Below are 21,161 nucleotides of genomic sequence, written 5' to 3'. Positions count from 1 at the left end.
CTTAATTCGTTCAGCACCAACACTTTACCAAAAATCAATGCCTTTAGAAGTGCAAAGGTTACTTCTCAACAGACCTTGCCTCATCAACATGACTTGATGCTCATGACGTGCAGCTTCCAATTCTACTTCCAACTTTTCTCGCGCTTCTTTCACATTTCTATCCACTTGCTCTTGTTGTTGTTTCTCCATTTCAAGCAGTGCTTTCCATCTCATGGCATATTCATACTCAAATGTCCCATGCTGGGCAAATCTTGGTGGTTGCTCTCGCTCCCTACAATAATTATGAAAAATTTACTGTATCTTAAATTAAGAAAGAAGAAACAAAAGCAATCATAACTGCACTCGTTATGTGTAGGAGGATAGATTATCAATCCAACAATCTTCCTACTCTGCTTCCCATTGCCACTTCCTCCTCTCCAGTTATCTTTCCTAGTTTAATAGGTAGCCACTAGAAAAAGGGAAATCGGACTCCCATACTGCAAGAAGTTAAAGAAATTTGTCATGTCACCTTTGACACTCACCAACCATTGGATATGCACCACAGAAAGCATCATGGCCTGGTATGGCACAACGCTCAGCACATCAAGGATACACTTCTCATTGCCTTGGTAAAGCACCCAGGATAATCAAAGGTCCCACCAACCAAGCATTTTTCACCAGGCTCAAGGACAGATTCTATCCTACTCTTATGAATGGTTCCCACATATGATAAGAATGTTTCCTGACCCCACAATCTACCTAATTATGACTTTACACCCTATTGTCTATATGCATAGCATTTTCTCTACAACTATAACTCATTATTCTGCAATTCTTTTTTGTTTTCTCTTGTACTACCTCGATAAACTGAAGTGAATGAGCTATATGGATACCTTAGTGCACGTGACAATAAACCAATTTCATCAATGCACAAAAGTTCCATTAAATTGGGTATAAGAACAAGAAATCTATTACAAATTGCAAAATTTAATAAGCCACAAGTTACTTCAGTTGAGGTAACTTGATGTAGAAAACAGTACTTTAACCATAGATTAATACAGCACAGTAACACAAACTCATCCATGCTGTAGCCGAAACTCATTTGCTTGGGTTTGGTCTGTATCCTTCTAAACTCTTCCTATCCACTTACTGTTCTTCTCAATTTTCAAAAATGTTATTAATGAACCTTCCTCAACTACTCTGACCCTTTCAACTCAAATTTCACAGGTTTGTGCCAGCTCATAGCTATTCAGTTGGACTTCTACAAATATAATGAGCAAACAAGCACAATTCCATTTAGTGACATGCGTTATTTGTTTACCTGTCAAAACTGGAGAATGCAGAAAACCCAGGTAGTTCATAGGGGAAAAGATGTACTAGCTTATTTTATACATCAAATTACTCAACTTCACAAAACTATGCACTAAACCATTTCACTGTGTGCTTTGTCAAAGCAGGGCAAACAAAAACAAGAGATTCTTAAATAAACAGCTGAAGGACCAGCATCAATTTTTTTAAAACACAAGCCTCTTAAATGGGGAGGTGGTAGTAATTTATACTTAATGCTTACTTGTGATAATGTTGGTTTTTCTGAACCAGTTTCTCTTGAAGTCCATCTTCATCATCATACTGTTCAAAAGGTTCAACAGTCACAGGTCTTGGAAACCTAGGAAAAGGACCAGAGAAAATCAATATTGAAATTGCTGGTTTTATTATAAATAGCAAACTGAGAAACATAATACCATTGAAACGTTTTCTGAAATTATGATCGTCTCCATCATGTAAATGCACTCCCACTTGTCATTTCAGCTGAATCTACTGAAAACTAAGTGTGCTGGCTCCCAGGTTATGGAGACCCAACTTACGAATATTTGACTTGATGCAAATTATCTTCAGTCTCTGCTCTCAGGTACAGTACTCCCATCAATTCACAATGTAACAAAGCAGAGATCACCAAAAGAAAAGGCCAATACCTTCTCCAAAGTTTCAGGTTACTAGGGTGGTGTGTAACTAATTTCAGAAGCCAGTGTGGTCACACAAGGTAGACATGTGACTCAGCTCAGCAGAAACATCCAGGAAATTTGAATCAATTATTGAACTTCTGAATAGGTTACTACTCGAAATACATTTTGCATATGCCCAAATGAAAAGTGAAGATCAAATAAGAAATACACAGCTTTATTTGGCACCTCTCAATCTTTAGGTGGGAAGATTTAGAAGGAACAGAAATAGTTCATTTTGTAAAAACCATCTTGTAATAATGCATAAGAGCAGAACTAGTATTTTCATTTGTACCTTAGCCTGGACGAAATATTTTGGGAAAGCATTAAAGACAGACGCAAAAGCTGAGTAAAACTGGCCTATCACCTCTTGATCAGCTATCCATTAATCAAGGCTTTAAAAGAAAACCTGTATCCTCAAGGCCATTAGAACTTGTATGGAGGCTGAGCTACCATAAACATCCATAAAATCACCCTGACAAATGCTAATCTCTTAAAGACTCAACATCGTATCTTTGCTTTTATATACTCAATCTCAAAATAAGTGCAGTTGCTTTCCTTATTAACAACACAACATGTTGATTAATCTATCTACCTGTTATTCCTCAAAGAATTCCAACAGAATTGTCAGACAATATTTCCCTTTAAGGAAACCATGCTGACTTCAGCCTATTTTATCATGTGCTTCCAAGTACCATAAAACCTCATTCTTAATAATGGACTCCAACGCGTCCCTGACCACTAAAGGTAGGCTAACAGGCCTATAATTTCCTACCTTTTGCCTTTTCCCCTTCCTTCTTAAAGAATGGAAAAGTCTGATATATATTATATATACATACATATACACACACACACACATACATATATACACACATACATACACACACACATATATGTATACACACACACATATACACACACACACATACACACATATATATGTCACCATATACAACCCTGAGCTCTGTTTTCTTGCCAACATTCACAGTAAATATAAAGAAACACAATTTTAAAAAATCAATGAAAACTAATGTGCAAAAAACAACAAACTGCCAAAAAGATCACTACTAACGTTTCCACAATCCCTTCAGCAACCTCATCTAGAATCTGGTCCAGGTGAATTATTTACCTTCAAACCTTCCGGCTTCCCAAGAACCACCTCCTGAACAACTTAGTCCTTAGTAACACTCACTTCTGTCCCCCGACATTCTCAGGTTCCTGACATACTGTTGCTGTCTTCCAGTGAAGACTGACACAAAACACTTATTTAGTTCATCCGCCATTTCTTTGTTTCATATTACTACCTCTCCGGTGTTATTTTCCAGCAGTTCAATGTCCACGCATGGCTCTCTATCTCATATGGGGGGGGGGGAACTTCCAGTATCCTTTTATATTATTATCTAGCTTATCTTCATATTTTTTCATTTCTCTCATTATTGCTGTATTAAGTTTGCCTTCTGTTGTTTTAAAAGCTTCCCTCTAACTTTTACTACATTGTATGCTCTATTCTGCACTTATGCTGTCTTTGACTTCACTTGTCAGCCATGGTTGGCTCATCCTCTCTCTTCTTTGAGATGAATCAATCCTTTATCTTTCAAAGTATTCCCAGAAACACTAGCCATTGCTACTCTACCATCATCGCTACCAGTGTCACCTTCCAATCAACTATGGCCAGTTCCCCTCATCAGACTATTATGCTAGCCATAAGTATAAAAAGCATCTCCCCCTGATGAAAATAACACTTAAAATACTGCAGGAAATGGGAAATGTAGGAATATTTCAAGAATAAAACCAAATAGTGCTTGGGAATATCTGGGATTATGGCAGTGACAAATCTCTACAATCCAACTTAACCAAGGTAATATCACTATTGTGCCATATGCCCTGATTCTTTTCCACATACCAACTACAAAGGACTCGGATACAGGGTACAGCTGACACTAACAATCACACCACACTCACGCTTTCTCCAACTCCACCATGGACAGTGCAAAGCTTTGCTGTGAAAGGAGGAGGGTTTGGCATGGGGCTAGCAACCCCATCCCACAAAGTTGCAGAAACGCCAGCAGAGCTCCAAGACCTCATCTCTGGAAAGAGGAGGATCTTCAGAGATGGGGTTCACTTGGGGACAACTTGAAGGACTGGCTCGGGATAGAAGACTATGGCGAGCTGCTTTTGGCAGCTTAAGACCGAGTAGGGGAGATGGGCTTAACCAACCAACCAAGCTTCCTCCCTTCTTTTCTCAGCCATATCAATCATTGTGAAATTCTACTCTCACTTTCCTCCATTCCTTGAGCAGCTGCTCCTATCTATCTACAGTCAAGTGTTTCATTCTCTGGAAGTGAGGTACACCTTCAATTTTTGAGTAGAGATTTCCACTAAATTCCATACTGGATGTTTTTGAAAACCACTTGAAACTGGTGGCCTCCAAACGAAACCTTCCCACAGATGGAAACTGATGTTCTCTAGCTCTTCAATCAAGACCTTTCATAATTTTAAAGACCTTTATTGTCACCACAAATATTTGTGAAGTCTGTCCAGTTATGTATATCTTCATATTTTCATATTGTAAATCATATTTCATATTTTATATTGTAAATCTCTGCCTCTATACCTTTTTAATTAAATAAGCACCATTTGCGGTACTGTGGTCTCAGTGTGATTTAACAGGTCCTTAAACTTTTCAATGCAACTCTCATAGATATAACCATAGTGATTTACATAGACATTCAAAGTAAAATGAAATTTCACTCTTCCCTTGTCTTTGAAAGTCATAGTTTGTTTAGAACTAGCAAAGTAATCTTAATCAAATTTAAAAGACCACCTCAAGTGCATACCAGAACTAATTTTTGACAACTTTTAAGGCAACCAAAAACAAAGGTAATTAATCAAGCACAAGTTGATGTGCTACCAACAACTTTTACAGAATTAGTCAGCTAACCTACCATTTTCTTTGCAGTTAATTTTAAATTGATCATTCATATACTCTCAAATTAATTTTCCTCTCCCAAACCAATAAATATTCAAACCAGTTTACAAGACTAAATGAGATTAGTTATTAAAAGGGCAATTGACTCCACATAAGAGCAGGAGAAATTTTAAGCACTGGCACATTAAAAGTTAAAATTTAAGGAATTCCTGCTTAAAATGCCTTTCAAACATAATAAAGCTTGATGCTCATTACTTACGCTGTCAGCAAGAATGCACCATCTGTGCATCTGTCCAGAGCTTTGCGTGCTGCTGGTTTGGCAGCAAACTCTACAATGCCTTTTCCAGTCGGTTTCCCACGATCATCTACGATCACCACTGCTCTTTCCACTGGTCCAAAGATAGAAAAAGCCTCGTCCAATAACTCATTTGATACAAACTGAGGAAGATTCTTCACTGTCAGAGCAGCACCATGTGTTGCAAATCGAATCCTTATCTGCCTCCCTCTAAGTGTAGTATCATCAAGTTCTGCCTTGGCAATTTCTGCCAATGTTCTGGTTTCCTGTAAATCAAGGTTTAATTTTTCAGTTCCAGCTACATAAAATGTCATTCTGGACAAAGAACCAATCAAACAACTGTATCAATATTCATGGAGTAAGTTACATCTCACGAAGAATGCAGAAAACTTTAGGTGTTGGTTAAGAATGGGAAGTTAAAATAAAAGTCCACCAAACTGGTTGAATCCCAGCCTATTACACGTTCAACAAGAACTACCAATTCACTTTTTACCAAGATCATGTGGTTACCTAGTTCTTCGAACTTGCACTAAGATCCTCCCACATGTATTATCACAGTAACCCCGAAAACAACAGGTAAATCTTCATAAATATTAAAGGAATGAAGGAAATTACATCTTGGTAGCATGGAGCTTTATGTGTTCTGGACATGACTCAAGATAAATACACCTGTGTATAGATACTGGGAAGTCCTTTCTGCTTCTGCACTAATCCTTGTAAAATCAGTATTGTAATGCCACCTTACAAGAGAGGGGACCAGTTATCACCAAAATATTCCAACCCATTGTTAAGCACGAGGCAACAGGGCATGAATAAAAATTGCAATGGCAATTTTCACAACAGATAAACACAATTGCTGTAATATATTAAGATTACGGAATTTAAAGGATGAAACAAATCAGTTTGGGAGACTATTACTGGTGGTGTGGGCAATCAGAATTATATTGTCCTCCGCTGGGTATCTATGTAGTGAAAAAGCAGTGCAAAACGGATACAAATGGAGGTGGAAAGGTGAGCAGAGAAGGGTACAACACACCTGCATGGACACATGACATGTAAAAAGGTAATGGTGACAGATGAAATGTAAGAATCTTAACCGCTTTTTGTATCTACCAGTTTGTTTCTAATGACACTACATTTTGAATTAACCAACAAGTGAAAAGACTTTTCAATGATATCTATGATACCAGGATTTTTTCAATTGAAAACACCAGACTATAGCAACACTAATAATATTTACCTCTAACTCGCCAGTACCTTTCTCCAACATTCTAAATCCTCAGGTTCATCATTTGCATTGCCAACATCGAGCAAGTTCTAAATTTGCAATTTGCAGTTAGGAAGAGTGTAACTGATTGTTCAGCTTCAGATAACTCAGTTGAGCGGCCCAACTTAAGAGCAACCCCTTTAACTTCAACATGCAGCCAAACTTCATACTTCTCTTTTTAAACAGATTGTTGCACCATTTTTAACAGTGGAGTTGACCCAAAAAGCTTAAGGTGGCAGCATCCACCATTAAGGGCCCTCACCATCCATAGGATGCCCTCTTCTCCTACAGCATCAAAGGCAACATCCTTCACAGTTCACAAAACTACTACTTTCATTTCTTCTTCTTTCAAATATGACTCTGCTACTGCTGGAACTTGTGTTCTACATTTTGGTGGTATTTTTGGGACAATTGAGCTATCTGGGGCTTAGCTGTCTCTAAAACAGTTCGGTGTTGAGCGAAGTATGCGGCCAGGAGACGGGACTCCATTTCTCAAAGAGCAAACCATCAAGGAATATTGAAATTAACATGATAGGTGAAGAGTGTCAACTGCCTGCATTTGATCGGTCTCACACTCACTGCTCCTGAAGGAAGATGCCTGCATTCAATTGGGCTCTTCCCTCCTCCCCCCACCCCCCCACTCTCCTTGCTCAATGTTGCCAGAGTCTTGGATCTTGAGCAAGTTTTCATCAACACGGTGTGTAGACTGGACTCTAGTTCAGTTATGATGTGTTTTTGGTTTCTGATTACTCCATTTTTGATGTGATTTTGGATCACGGGAGACTGGCTCTGCATCCTGCGGTTAATGAACAAAAGCACTAAATTGTACTGAACATTTCTGGACTGTTTCAATGACTGCGGTTTGATGTGTTATAACCTGTGGTTTCCAATTGCTTTTTGCCATTTGCACATTGGGGGGTTTGATGTTTTTCTTTAACAGATCCCATGGACTTTCCTTGCTTTGTGACTGTGGGAAGACGAATTGCAGGGTTGCATACTACATACATACTTTGATAATAAGTGCACTTTGAGTCTTCTCAATAATACCATCAGCGAGGTTATACAGGAGCCTAAAGACAAATGAGATAGTCCTTACAATGATCTCTCCATCTGCTTGCCTTTGTCATTGATGGTCTCGCCTGTTATGGTTTTCAATGGTGCTGTCTTGCTCTGGGTTGGCCCGATGGCTTTCTTGACCCCCTCGTACACTCCACAGATGTCGCCTGTGTCAAAAGACGATAGAATACTTTCGCAGAGTTGTAGTCAGTAGTCATTTGCACAGTGTCTGGCTGTTTCCTGGGCCTTGCTCCTTGCTGTCCTTAGCGCTTGCAGTGTTGCCTGGGTGGGGTGGCGTTTGTGCTCCAGTAGTGCAACGCACCTTACCTGGATGACACGGTGAGCTTACTTGAGCTCACTTCAAACCAGTCCTGTGTCTTGCCCCGTTTCTTCCCGAAGGCCTTGAGTGCAGTGCTGTGGATAGTGTCCCTGAGAGAGTCCCATCTCTGCTGAGCATCTCCTTCTGGTGGGTCTGCAAGGAGGGCATCCTCCAGTGACTTGATGAACTCCGCCACTTTGTCTGGGTGTTGTGTCTTACTGGCATTGATACACTGCTTGCCTGGAGGCTTGGCATAGTGCATCTTCTTTAACCGAAGTCTGATCTTGCAGCAAACCAGAGAGTGATCCATGTCACAGTCGGCACTCTGAAAGGAGCAAGTCATGAGCAAGTTTCTCAGGTGACAGCATCTTGTGATTATCAGGTCTAGCTGGTGCCAGTGTCTGGAGCCGGGATGTCACCAAGACACTTTGTGCTGAGCTTTGGTCTGGAAGTAGGTGTTGGTGATACACAATTCGTGGAGCATGCAAAGCGCGAGCAGTTGTTGCCTGTTGTCATTCGTGTTGCCAATCCCATACCGCCCCAGGCAGCTTGGTCAGGAGTCATGGTCACCACCCACTCCGGCATTGAAGGTGATGCATTAATGGTCAATGGACTGAAATCCGGAAGAAGTGAATTGTCTGAAGAAAAGATGGCCAGGCTCACCTTCTGTTCAGTTGTATTTAAAGAATGGGAATATTCCATGATTTCAAGAAATGTTGACAGGATGGATGAGGAGAGAATATCTTCTCACATGAAAATCTGGAGTCCTTTAGTTCAACTCATGCATGCCAGGTCTGACTTGCCTGCTTTTGATCTATATCCCTCTGAATCTTTCCAATACAGGTACATGCCCAAACTTCTTTTACAGGTTTTAACTATATTTTCATCTACCACCTCCAGTGGCAGCTCATTCCATATTCCCACTACCCTATAAGGAACAACTTGCCCCTAAGGTCTTAACTCTCATGTTAAACATATACCTTCTAGTTTTAGAGCGTGATAAGGCTTACAGAAGTGAGGCAAGATTCAGCTGGTTGAGTGGAGTCGCAAAAACCTTGCACTCATCATCAGTAAGACAAAGGAAATGACTGTGGATTTCAGGAACAGGAAGTCAGGAGGAAAGTTCAAGAAGATTCAAGTTCCTGGCTGCCAACATCTCAGAGGATCCATCCTGATCCCAACAAGCGACACAATCACGAAGAAGGCATACTAGCGACTGTAGTTCATTAGGAGTGTGAGGAGATTTGGTATGTTACCAAAGACCACAAAACTTCTACAGATGTCTGGTAGAGGCTATTCTGTTCGCATCACTGTCTGGCCGGGAGAATCCACGGCACAGATCGGAAAAATGCTGGAGGGAGTTGTAGAATCAGCCAGCTCCATCATGGGAATTAGCTTTGCCACCTTCAAAAGCTGATGCTTCAAGGTGGCATAAATCATTCAGGACCCTCATCATCCAAAGAGATGCCCTCTTTATACCATCAGCGAGGTGGTACAGGAACCTGAACTCATACACTCAACAGTTTGCCGTCAGATTTCTGAACCGTCAATGAACACTACCTCTCTTTTGGCACTGTATGTTTCTGCTTATTATAACCTATAGTAATTTTTAGCGCTGTACTGCTGTTGCAAGATAAATTTTACAACTCAGTTGAAACTTTATAAGTAAACCTGCTCGTTAATGCAATATCTAATCAACTAATCATGTGGCTACAATCAATGCATAAAAGCATGCAGACACGGGCAAGAGGATCAGTTGTTGTTCAGTCCAAACATCAGAATGGGGACAAATTGTGATTTAAGTGACCGACAGTGAAAAGATTGTTGGTGTCAAACAGCGTGGTTTGAGTATCTCAAACTCATAATCTGGAATTTACAGAGAATGGCGCAGAAAACAAAAAAAAAGTTTTGTGGGCAAAAATGTCTTGTTAATTAGAGGTCAGAAGAGAATAGCCAGACTGGTACTAGCTGACAGGAAGGCAACAGTAACTCAAATAACCATGCTTTGGAACAGTGGTGTGCAAAACAGCATCTCCGAATGCGCAACTCATTGAACCTTGAAACCCAGCAGAAGCACACTGGGTTCCAACTAATATGATGTCGATAGTAAATAAACCCAATTTTAATTCAATACCCTGGGAAAAAAAATCTGTGACAATCCATTTTATTCATGTCTTTATTTCATAAGCCTCTGTAAACATCAGCCCTCCTCTGCAGCAGGGAAAGGCATCTCAACCTATCCCATCTCTCCTTACAGTTCAAGCCCTTCAGTTCCAGCAACATCCTTTTGAATCTTCTCTGAACCCTCTCTAGCCTATCCACAATGTTTCAGATCAAGACTTTCTGAATCTGCAGGTGTTTTATTTCATTATTATTCACGATCCATATTGATCGCATATGCAAAAAAATTAAGTTCCATGAAGTATTCATGTAGGTGACCCCAGTATTACAATTATTCAATTAATAGAAATTCACAAATGACTACAAAAAATGAGGTAATAAAATTAGCTCTCGTACTAATGTGAAAAAAATAAACAATTTATTTTTCAAATATACATTTTTTGATGCATCTATAGATGATGCAGCTTCGTTGTTTAGAAAATCTCGACACGGATTGTTTTGGGGTGGTGGGGGCCAAATACACGCCCCTTCAACTGCTCCAATCCTGTAACGCAGGGTGGCCTGCAGTGATTTTTTTTTAAAAGTTAAACTAAGCCACATGGAGAGATAGAACATTTAATTCTTTTTTCAATGTGTGGCAAGAAACTGAAGAATAGCATACCCATGCTTCCCTTATCACCACGAAGAATCACTTGTGGAGTACATGCACAGAGTAATGACAGGATTAGGCTGACCTTATTTCCTACAATATAAAGATGTATACAAATCGAACATGTCCGTAATTTTACATTAGTAGTGCCCACTTAAGTTAAATGAGACTTAACAGAGTATTCCCTGATTACAATGGACAATGTCTCCCATCCACTACATAATGTACTGGTTGGGCACAGGAGTACATTCAGCCAGAGACTCACTCCACCGAGATGCAACACTTTACAACTCCTCCCTTGGAGGGTCAGACACCCTGAGCCAATAGGCTGGTCCTGGACTTATTTTCATCTGGCATAATTTACACATTATTATTTATTTATGGTTAAGGCCAAACTTTTGAAAGACAGTCAAATATTACTGTCTCAACAGATATCTTGACAATCATGTAGAACCAAGGGGAAGCAGAAAATTAGTTAATAAATTTAAATAACTATATCACATCAATGGGGAAACAAATAATGTCATCATGAGATACAACACTCACACCAGGACGTCTGGTTTACAAAAAACAAGGCTGCATTGTGTAACTAACAACCCTCTTAACACACTCCCAACTTAACAAAGAACTGCTTTTGTTCATTAAAAAATCCTGTTCATGGACTGTTACCTTGTACACGATGGTGCATTGCCTCCCATGTGCAAGGGTCAAGGAGGTCTCTGAGCAGCTGCAGAAAATCCTCAACAGAGGGGAAGGGTTGTTATCTTTTTAATAAGGGCAGACATACAACAGTGTTTAGAGGATATTCCTGAATAATCATCTAAAGAGGCCATCTGGATAGAAATAAGAGGATGGTCAGGTTGGTTCCGATGTATTATAGAAGCACCCCCCACCCCCATAGTCAGCGGGAACTGGAGGAGCATCTGTGCCAAGAAATTGCAGGTAGCTGTGAGAATAGTAAGGCACTGCTAGTGGGAGATTTCAATTTTCCTAATATCAACTGGGCCACCCAGAATGAAAAGATTTCATATATACAGTACTGTGCAAACAAAAAAGAGAAAAACTATCATGACATACATGAGTGATTCTAATACGAATCTCCATTATGCACTGACAGAGGCAAAGGGGCAGGGAGAGGGGAATTTTAGCTGTGAAAAAGATAAGGGAGAGACGAAGGAGCAGGAAGCAAAGAGACATTCTGTAATAATTAATGAACCAAATATTTAGAATCAAATGGCCTTGCCTGGTGTCTCAGGGCTGGGTGCACCTACACCACCCGTGGCACTTCTCTGCCACCTGACCCACCCCCTCCTGTGGCGCTCCGCCCTAGCCATTCCTAATACCCCTTGCTCCCACTAGATTTACAAACTCACTGTCTGCTCCACATTGACAAGTACAGTATTGTGCAAGTTTTAGGCTAGCACTGTGTATGTGCCTACGACTTTTGCGTAGTACTGCAAATGACAAGGGACCTGAACAGAAATTTTGGAAAATGTAATGCTTAATGGTGGAGACAAAGGACAAATGTTGAACTCAACAATAAGCTTCTTCAAAACAGTCAAAGAATGGGCATGAGGCTTTATTCAAACAAGTTAACAAGGAAAATTTTGAGCAAATCTAAATTCACACACTTGAGTGGTTAGCATTAAACTTCGAAAATACTGCAAATCAAAAAAAGAGTATTAAGTTGCTAGAAATAGGAAAATCTGAGGTTTCAACATGTTATAATCAGCAAATGAGTCCCAAGACACTGACAAAAGAAAGGCAGAACATGAAAAATGACAAGACTACAAGAGCTTCTATGGGCAAATAAAAAAAGAGGTAGAACAATGTGGGTCCTTATAGACAAAGATATGGAAATTTAACAATGTGGAATAGGGAAATGAACAGGAAAAGTTAAATACATAATCAGGTTTATTATCACCGGCATGTGACGTGAAATTTGTTAACTTAGCAGCAGCAGTTCAATGCAATACGTAATCTAGAAAAGAGAAATAATAAATAATAAAATAATAATAAATCAATTACAGTATACCTATATTGAATATTTTTTTTAAACATGCAAAAACAAAAATATTGTATATTTTAAAAAGTGAGGTAGTGTCCAAGGATTCAATCTCCATTTCGGAATCAGATAGGAGGGGAAGAAGCTGTTCCTGAATCACTGAGTACATGCCTTCAGTCTTCTGTACCTCCTATCCGATCTAACAGTAAGAAAAGGGCATGCCCTGGGTGCTGGAGGTCCTTAATAATAGACACTGCCTTTCTGAGACACTGCTCCCTGAAGATGTCCTGGGTACTTTGTAGGCTAGTTCAAGATGGAGCTGACTGGATTTACAACCCTCTACAGCTTCTTTCGGTCCTGTGCAGTAGCCCCTCCATACCAGACAGTGATGCAAACTACAAACTGCTGCCTAACATCAGTAGCAAGTAAATCTTGCAATCTGCAACAACACTTGAGCAAAGTATAATAGGAAGGTGGAATCAGCATGGATGATCAATTTATTGTAATTCTCACGCAGAAATAAAAGGGCAACTAGAAAATGTGGTACAATTTGGTTTTCAATAAGTTACCATTTTAAGTTCACACATAGGAGATTGGTCAAGATTTTACTGAAGGAACCAATAACATTTATTAAGTTTACAAAACTAAGTTGGGTCGTGAGCAGGGAAAAGTGCAAGAGGATACTGGCAACTAAGAACATGAGAGATTTAATCTAAGGTGGAAAAATATGAAGTCATCTACTTCTTTGCACAAAACAGAGTACATGGAAATAGATGAGGAAATGTTAAAAATCATAAAGTTAACATGAGAAGAAAAATCACACTGACCTGTTTTCAAAACAAACGGCTAAGTACATAAATAAAGCCGCTTCTCAGTTGTCGCACAGTCTGAAAGAGACCAAGTATTGTGCAGCTTTGTGGATATACTTGCCCGACAAAAATCTTGGAATAACAGGTTTGCAGATTTCGGAGAGATTAAGCAGACTATGAGATATGCTATGACTGAAAGTTATAAAAATTCTCACATGGTTCAGCAGGGTAAACATTTCACCTGAGACTCAAACCATTTAGCAGTGGAATGAGGTCAGACTTCTTCAGTTGGAAGGTGGTAAATTCTTTAACCCAGAGGAAGATTTCTGGAATGTTAGGGAAATTACGAACTATAGCACTATGGAGGAAAATGATACTTGATAAAAGACCAAGCACCACCTTAACAGACAGCAGAGTACACACAACAATTACAAATTATTAACCAATTTTTAACCAATTAACCAGTCCTGACGAAGGATCTCAGCCTGAAACGTCGACTGCACCTCTTCCTGGAGATGATGCCTGGCCTGCTGCGTTCACCGGCAACTTTTATGTGTGTTGCTTGAATTTCCAGCATCTGCAGAATTCCTGTTGTTTTTGTTTAACCAATTTTTATATAAGCTTGAAGTTAAACGAAAATTAGAAACTAAAAGCACAATTTCTCACAACTCTGCAAAACTGTTCCACAAAGGGCAAGTGATTATTACCCTCACCTCAAGAATCTAGTATGTGGCTTTATGCAAGTAATACTTATTCGATTGATAGAAATCAATAAAAATATATACAAAAAGTTAAATAGTAAGTATATGTCATTGTCAGCATCTCATTTAAAAAAAACTAGACGCTGATTTGAACCATCAGAACTCCAATTAAGGCGTTAGGGCTTGGCCAGAATTATTAATGCCTCTCAGGGTTTTAATCGCAAAACCCACGTTTTCCTTTACAAAATGGCAAACCGCGTTTACAAATTAACGGGCGGAAAACATCTAAAGATACCAGGTGTTACAAAATATATTGAACGTGTATTTCCGTGTTCTTTCATATACTAAAGAACGGTGCAAAGAGGCCGTAATCGGATGAAATGGTGCGTGGGGGAGGGGCAGAGAACAAAGACGGAGGCAGCCGCACTCACCAGTCTGATGAAACCAAAACCTTTATCCTTGTTGATGAATATCTCGGACGGCTCGCCGTACTTCTCGAACATCTTCTTGAACTCCTCGTCGGTCACATCGTTGGGCAGATTGCCTACGAAAAGGCGGCAGCGCTGTGTGTAGGTCTTCTCGCCGGGCTTGCGGAAGTTAGTCATGTCGACGGTGATTCCGGGCCCGGTTACGGCCCGATCGCCATGTCTAGAGGCCTGCTGCTGCTGGTGATGGTGGTTGTTGGCGCTGGGCCCCGAGCCCTGCTCCTGGCGGTATTCCCTCTTGCGGGGGCTGGTGTTGTCGGAGCGGTTCCTCCCGCCGGATTTCTGAATGTGATCTTGCATGATTCTGGAGATTCAGAAAGAACAGAAAGAAAATTCGAGCTGAAAATTTAACGGAAACAAAAAAAAATCCCGCCACCCGCTCAATTGTTCGGGACGTCAATTTTTGAAGTAGTTCGCATTAGATGTTAAATATTATAGTACGTTGGATAGTTAACAAAACGGATAGATTTTAGCGGAAAGGTTTATTTTTATTTAATTTGATTTTTACCTCAATTACAGGCCACTGCGCTTCTGACGAACAAACGAAAGCCGCGAAGAGCGCGAGCAAAGGATACTGGGAAAAATTATTCGCCTCGACCTAACTTTGAAAATGAGATTGCAGGATTTCCCGCCTCTCGCCTGGTGATTGGTTGATTCTACTGGATTAGCGAAGAGGATTTGTGACGTCAGAAGGCAAGATGCCCAGTGTCTTGGACGTTATTGGTCAGTCCGCTGTCACACAAACTTTGGGCCTACTTCATCAATTCACTCCAAGCCGAAGGACGGCATGTGCTCCGCTTTACATTATTCTGGAAGGCGGGCTGAGATTTTATTATGTCTCTTGTCGACATTTATTAAATTGAATATGTCACAGAGCAGCGTAAAAATAATAAGAAATGATCAAACAGTAGATCTCTAGAACTATTTAAAATTGTTTCGATTTTCGCCATTAGAACATTTGAGATTTAACCAAATACATAACTAGTTCAAGCACAAGTTCTACTTTTTCATGGGAGTACAGTAAAAATAATTTATTGTAAAAATTAATACATTCACTGAAATACGAAAATATTTTTTCCATTTTAATTAAAATGTTACTGCAAAATAAATGTTTTGCTTACTTTTTAATTCTTGATTTACGTAGTGGAATGCATGCTACTCAAGGAACAATATACTTTGGTTGGTCTTTGCAATAGCTAACCTGTTAACCTTTAATTTGTCGCTGAACGTATTACCCCATTAGAGAAAACTGGTGTCTGGAAAATATCGCTGATGCACAATCAATATTCTCCCCAATCAATTTTTACTTTGGCTTTCTGTTTTTTGGCATTACGATCTATTTTTCCCCAGATTGTTCCTGCTGCACAGTCTGTTTTTGGAGACTTCAATAAATCATTTTTTAAGAATGATTTCAGAATTAGGTTTAATATCACCGGCATATGTTGTGAAATTTAACATAGCAGCAGCAGTACAATCTAATACATGATAATATAAGAAAAAAACAAATCAATTACAGTAAGTGTGTATATTAAATAGTTAATTAAAAATAGAGCAAAAACAAAATAATAATAAGTAGTCGTGACTTAGTGTTCATGGGTTCGATGTCCATTTAGGAATCCTATGGCAGAGGGAAGAAGCTGTTCCTGAATTGCTGCGTGTATGCTTTCAGGCTTCTGTACCTCCTTAACAGTAACAATGAGAGAGGGCTTGTCCTGTGTGATGGGGGTCTTTAATAATGGACGCCATCTCACTGAGGCACTGCTCCTTGAAGATGTCTTGGATACCACAAAGGGTAGTACCCAAGACGGAGATGACAAATTTTACAACTTCATGAGGCTTCTTTCAATGCCGTGCAGTAGCACCCCTCCCCATACCATACAGTGATTCAGCCTGTCAGAATGCTCTCCATAGTACATCTGAGATGTTTTTGAGTATTTTGGGTGACAAACCAAATCCTCAAGGTCTTCATGAAATACAGCCAGAATGATTGTCACTCGCAACAACAGCATCGCTGATTACCCTTGAAGATAGCGCAAACTATCTTCTTGAATCACTGCCATCCTGGTGAAGCAACAACAATGTTATTGAGTAGGGAGTTCCGGGACTTAAACCCAGTGATGAACAAGTGGAATTGGTTTATGATCAAGATAAAGTGAAAAGCTTCTGTACTCTTCATCGATATCAAATCATTACATGGTAGAGTCTTTGATTATGGATTGGGCATCAGGAAATATTGACACAGTCCGTGGAGAGGACACTAGTGACCTGAAATAAATTGGGGTACTGCTTTGTCGAGCACCACTGCTCCATCAACCAAAAGTGGAATTTCCATGAGGCCTACCACATTACTTCCTATCTCTATTCAGGTTGCAACATGTTGGTCCATGGCATTCTCTTTTACCACAATGAGGCCATTCTTAGGGTGCAGGAGCAACACCTCATATTCTGTCTACGTAGCCTCCAATCTGATGGCAGAACATAAATTTCTTCATACTGTAATTCTTTTCCTCCACCTTTTCTCTTCTATTCCTCACTCTGGCCTCTTACCTTTTCTCACTTGCCTATCACCTCCCCCCTGGTGTCCCATCCTTCTTCCCTTTCTCCCATGGTCTACTCTCTTCTCCTGTCAGATTCCTTCCTCTCCAGCCTTTTGCTTCCTTTTGCACCCCATCACCTTCCAGCTGGTCCTCCTTGCCCTCCCCACACCTATTTATTCTGGCATGTTTCCCCTTCCTTTCTAGTCCTGAAACGTTGACTATTTATTCATTTCCATAAATGCTGCCTGACCTGCTGAGTTCCTCCAGCATTGTGTGAGTGTTGGCTGGTTGTGATGAGCCGATCTGAGCTTGAGCCTTCCAACTCAATAAGTCTGTGCTACCCAATTACACCCATATGACCAATTAATCTACTGGCTCATACACCTTCGGAATGTGGGAGGAAACCTACGCTGTCGCGGGGAGAACACACAATATCTTTACAGACATTGACGGGAATTGCAGCCCCATCACTAGTACTGTTATAGTGTTACACTAAACACTATGCTACCGTGTGTTTAATGAGTTTATCTGTGTGCAGGACTATTTTCACTGGTACCTTGGTACCTCTGACAATAAACCAATTTAATGATCAATTTATTGTGGCTGGTCAAACTGGCTTTCAGAAGTTGCAGAACCTGGGCCTCTGTACCTCCCTCTGCAATTAGATCCTCAGCTTCCTAATTGGAAGACCATAATCTGTGCAGATTGGTGATAACATATCCTGCTCGCTGACAATCAACACTGGCGCACCTCAGGGGTGTGTGCTTGGCCCACTGCTCTACTCTCTATACCCATGACTGTGTTGCTAGGCATTGTTCAAATAACATCTATAAATTTACTGATGATACAACCATTGCTGGTAGAATCTCAGGTGGTAACAAGAGGGCATACAGGAGTGAGATATACCAACTAGTGGAGTTGTGTCGCAACAACAACCTGGCATTCAACGTCAGTAAGATGAAACAGCTAATTGTCGACTTCAGGAAGGGTAAGACGAAGGAACACATACCAATCCTCATAAAGGGATCGGAAGTGCAGAGAGGGAGCAGTTTCAAGTTCCTGGGTGTCAAGATCTCTGAGGATCTAACCTGGTCCTAACATATCGACGTAGTTATAAAGAAGGCAAGACAGCCGCTATACCTTATTAGGAGTTTGAAGAGATTTGGTATATTAACAAATAAACTCAAAAACTTCTACAGTTGTACCGTGGAGAGCATTCTGACAGGCTGCATCACTGTCTGGTATGGAGGGGCTACTGCACAGGACCGAAAGAAGCTGCAGAAGGTTGTAAATCTAGTCAGCTCCATCTTGGGCACTAGCCTACAAAGTACCCAGGACATCTTTAGGGAGCGGTGTCTCAGAAAGACAGCGTCCATTATTAAGGACCTCCAGCACCCAGGGCATGCCCTTTTCTCACTGTTACCATCAGGTAGGAGGTACAGAAGCCTGAAGACACACTCAGCGATTCAGGAACAGCTTCTTCCCCTCTGCCATCCGATTCCTAAATGGACATTGAAGCTTTGGACACTACCTCACTTTTTTATTTAATATACAGTATTTCTGTTTTGCACATTAAAAAAAAATCTAATCAATATACGTACACTGTAATTGATTTACTTGCTTATTTATTAATATTTTTATTTTATTTATCATAATTATTTTTTCTCTCTGCTAGATTATGTATTGCATTGAACTGCTGCTACTAAGTTAACAAATTTCACATCACATGCCAGTGATAATAAACCTGATTCTGATTAATCAAGATCACAGCCTCTCACACTAGATACTTATAGCAGAGAACTTAGTAACAGCAGGCAATGCCATTCAACATCACGGGTAGGTGGTTAGATTTTCTTTGGTAGGAAATTGTCATTGTCTGGCACTTTGGTGGCATGAGTTTACTTTTCTATGATCCCCAATTGCCCAACTGTTGTTTAATTTTGCTGCCTGCAGACTTTGGATGCTGTATTTGTGAATGAGTTATAAATTGAATTGAATATTGTACAATCACCAGCAAACATTTTCACTTATTATCTTTATGATGGAAAGTACTTGGTGAATCAATTCAATATACCACATTTTAGACTTTCAAATCACAACCATATTCTCTAAATTTTCAGATTTCACAATTTTTTGATTTTTGCTATTTCCCAAAAATATATTTTGTACATACAAGTTCAACCCAACGGAATAAAAAAAATACAATTCTTACTGAGAAAACTCTAAAAAAAAACTATAAAAACATGGTCAGTTATTAGTTCAAATGTTCAATCTTCCCTGGCAAATCTCAATTAATTATTTGTATAGGTAATATTTAGAATTTGGAATAACCACCAACTGTAAAAAAAAACAAATATATGGTTATTTCAAAGCAGCAGGATACTCCCAACTGCCAATTGTACATCGGTAACCAAGAGATTGAACAAAAGACCAGCTTTAATTACCTTGGTAGCTTTATATCACAAGATGCTAGAAGTAAAGTAGAAATAAAAAGAAGAATTACCATTGCCAAAACCAACTTCCAAAAAATGAAACCCCATTTTTACCAACAGACACATTTCTATGACAACAAGGCTTAGGCTACTAAAATGTTACATCTGGTCAATCTTGCTGTGTGCTTCCGAAACATGGACTATAACTCCAGAACTCCGAAGAAACTTAGAAGCAGCAGAAATGTGGTTTCTTAGAAGAATGTTGAAAATATCATATAGACATAGAGTAACTAATGAGACAGTACTCCAATGTGCCCATACAAAAAGATCTTTAATGAGAACATTTAATGAGGAAACTTAAATTCCTGGGCCATGTCATCAGAAAGGGAGAAATAGAATGCCTTACATTACAAGGCCGCATGCCAGGGAAATGCGGAAGAGGAAGGCAAAGAAGAAAATATATAGACACTGTGAAAGAACTAACAGATCTAAGTGTGCGAGATATCATTGACGCTGCATGGGATCGTTCGATGTGGAAAGCCATGATCACCCAAGCGTGTAACGCGCAAGGCACATCAAGAAGAAGAAGAATATTTGGAATAACATGATCAAATATAGTATCTAGGTTTCAAAATGTTTTTCAAAGGAACAACACAATTTAATCATCAAAATACAGAAAACGTAATCAGGTGCATAAATAGCAAAATGGACAACTAGTTGCCTGCAAAGAAGGGTGAAGCAAGGTTAAAGGGTTGATTTTTCTAGAAGGGGTGGGAACTAGATATGCTGCAAATATAACTGTTCACAATTAATAACAATATTCTAAGCAATGAAATGAACATATTTTATAAATATACAGAAAAATGTTAATGTAAAATCACTGTAATCAAGACTGAGGAAAAGTGCAACATTAATGCACCCTGATTTCCTTATAAGTGTGAAGTTAATACAGTTGTGCAAGAAACTTAAGTGGTAGCATAATTTGAAACCCAAGAACCTGAGGAGCAAAGGAAGAGGGAAAATAAGTGTACATATCAAAAAAAACACCCACAAATCAGACGATTACCTCTTGATTGAATAGAACTTTTATACCCAACTCTGCATACATATTTTTAAAAATCCAAATGTCAATGCAGAACACAAGGAGTGCTGCAAGAGCAGCTTTCTCAGAGGTCACAAAAGAAACTCTGTAAGAAGAACAGGGAAGGGGCCAGCAGTATGTTGACCAATATTTATTCCACAATTAACATGTCTAAATTTGATTATCTGGTTACTGTTATGGTGGAGTTTGATATGTGTAAATTAACAGCCATGTTTCCTACATTGTAACTATATGCTAGGTACTTGGCTGTAAAATGATTTGGAATCAACCTAAAAGATGCCTTCCAAATAGTTTTTAAAAAACACATACACGCACACGCACACATGGAGTTCCAAGAGGCCAAAGTGAAAAGACAAAATAAAGATCAAAAGAAGAGATGTTAGGCTGAACTGAAAATACATATTTGAGAGTACTGTATACTCCATTTTTCAACCGAAGATGGAAACAACAGACTGCAGCTTTATCAGGAAAGATT

At 39.5% G+C, this 21,161-nt stretch overlaps 1 protein-coding gene across 5 annotated transcripts in view; it reads right to left on the bottom strand.

Annotated features, from left to right (window-relative positions):
* LOC134353053 (non-POU domain-containing octamer-binding protein-like) overlaps nt 1-21,161 on the bottom strand; it is a 100,432-nt gene that overhangs the window by 63,836 nt on the left and 15,435 nt on the right. For 2 of the 5 annotated variants that reach the window (XM_063060893.1, XM_063060895.1), the window contains exons 1-5: nt 15,124-15,220; nt 14,562-14,919; nt 5,168-5,469; nt 1,550-1,645; nt 75-271 (exon numbers count right to left, since the gene is read on the bottom strand). In XM_063060893.1, coding sequence (XP_062916963.1) covers nt 75-271; nt 1,550-1,645; nt 5,168-5,469; nt 14,562-14,915 — 949 coding nt within the window. In that variant the 5' untranslated portion in view covers nt 14,916-14,919; nt 15,124-15,220. Of the gene's footprint in view, nt 1-74; nt 272-1,549; nt 1,646-5,167; nt 5,470-14,561; nt 14,920-15,123; nt 15,222-21,161 lie in introns of those variants that run through there. The other 3 variants (XR_010019532.1, XM_063060897.1, XM_063060894.1) reach the window with 3 other exon arrangements.

Source organism: Mobula hypostoma, chromosome 10 (assembly GCF_963921235.1).
Source record: "Mobula hypostoma chromosome 10, sMobHyp1.1, whole genome shotgun sequence".
In the NCBI taxonomy this organism is placed as follows: Eukaryota; Metazoa; Chordata; class Chondrichthyes; order Myliobatiformes; family Myliobatidae; genus Mobula; species Mobula hypostoma.
Note: the sequence above shows the minus strand (reverse complement) of the source record. Positions and strands in the feature narration are given on the sequence as shown.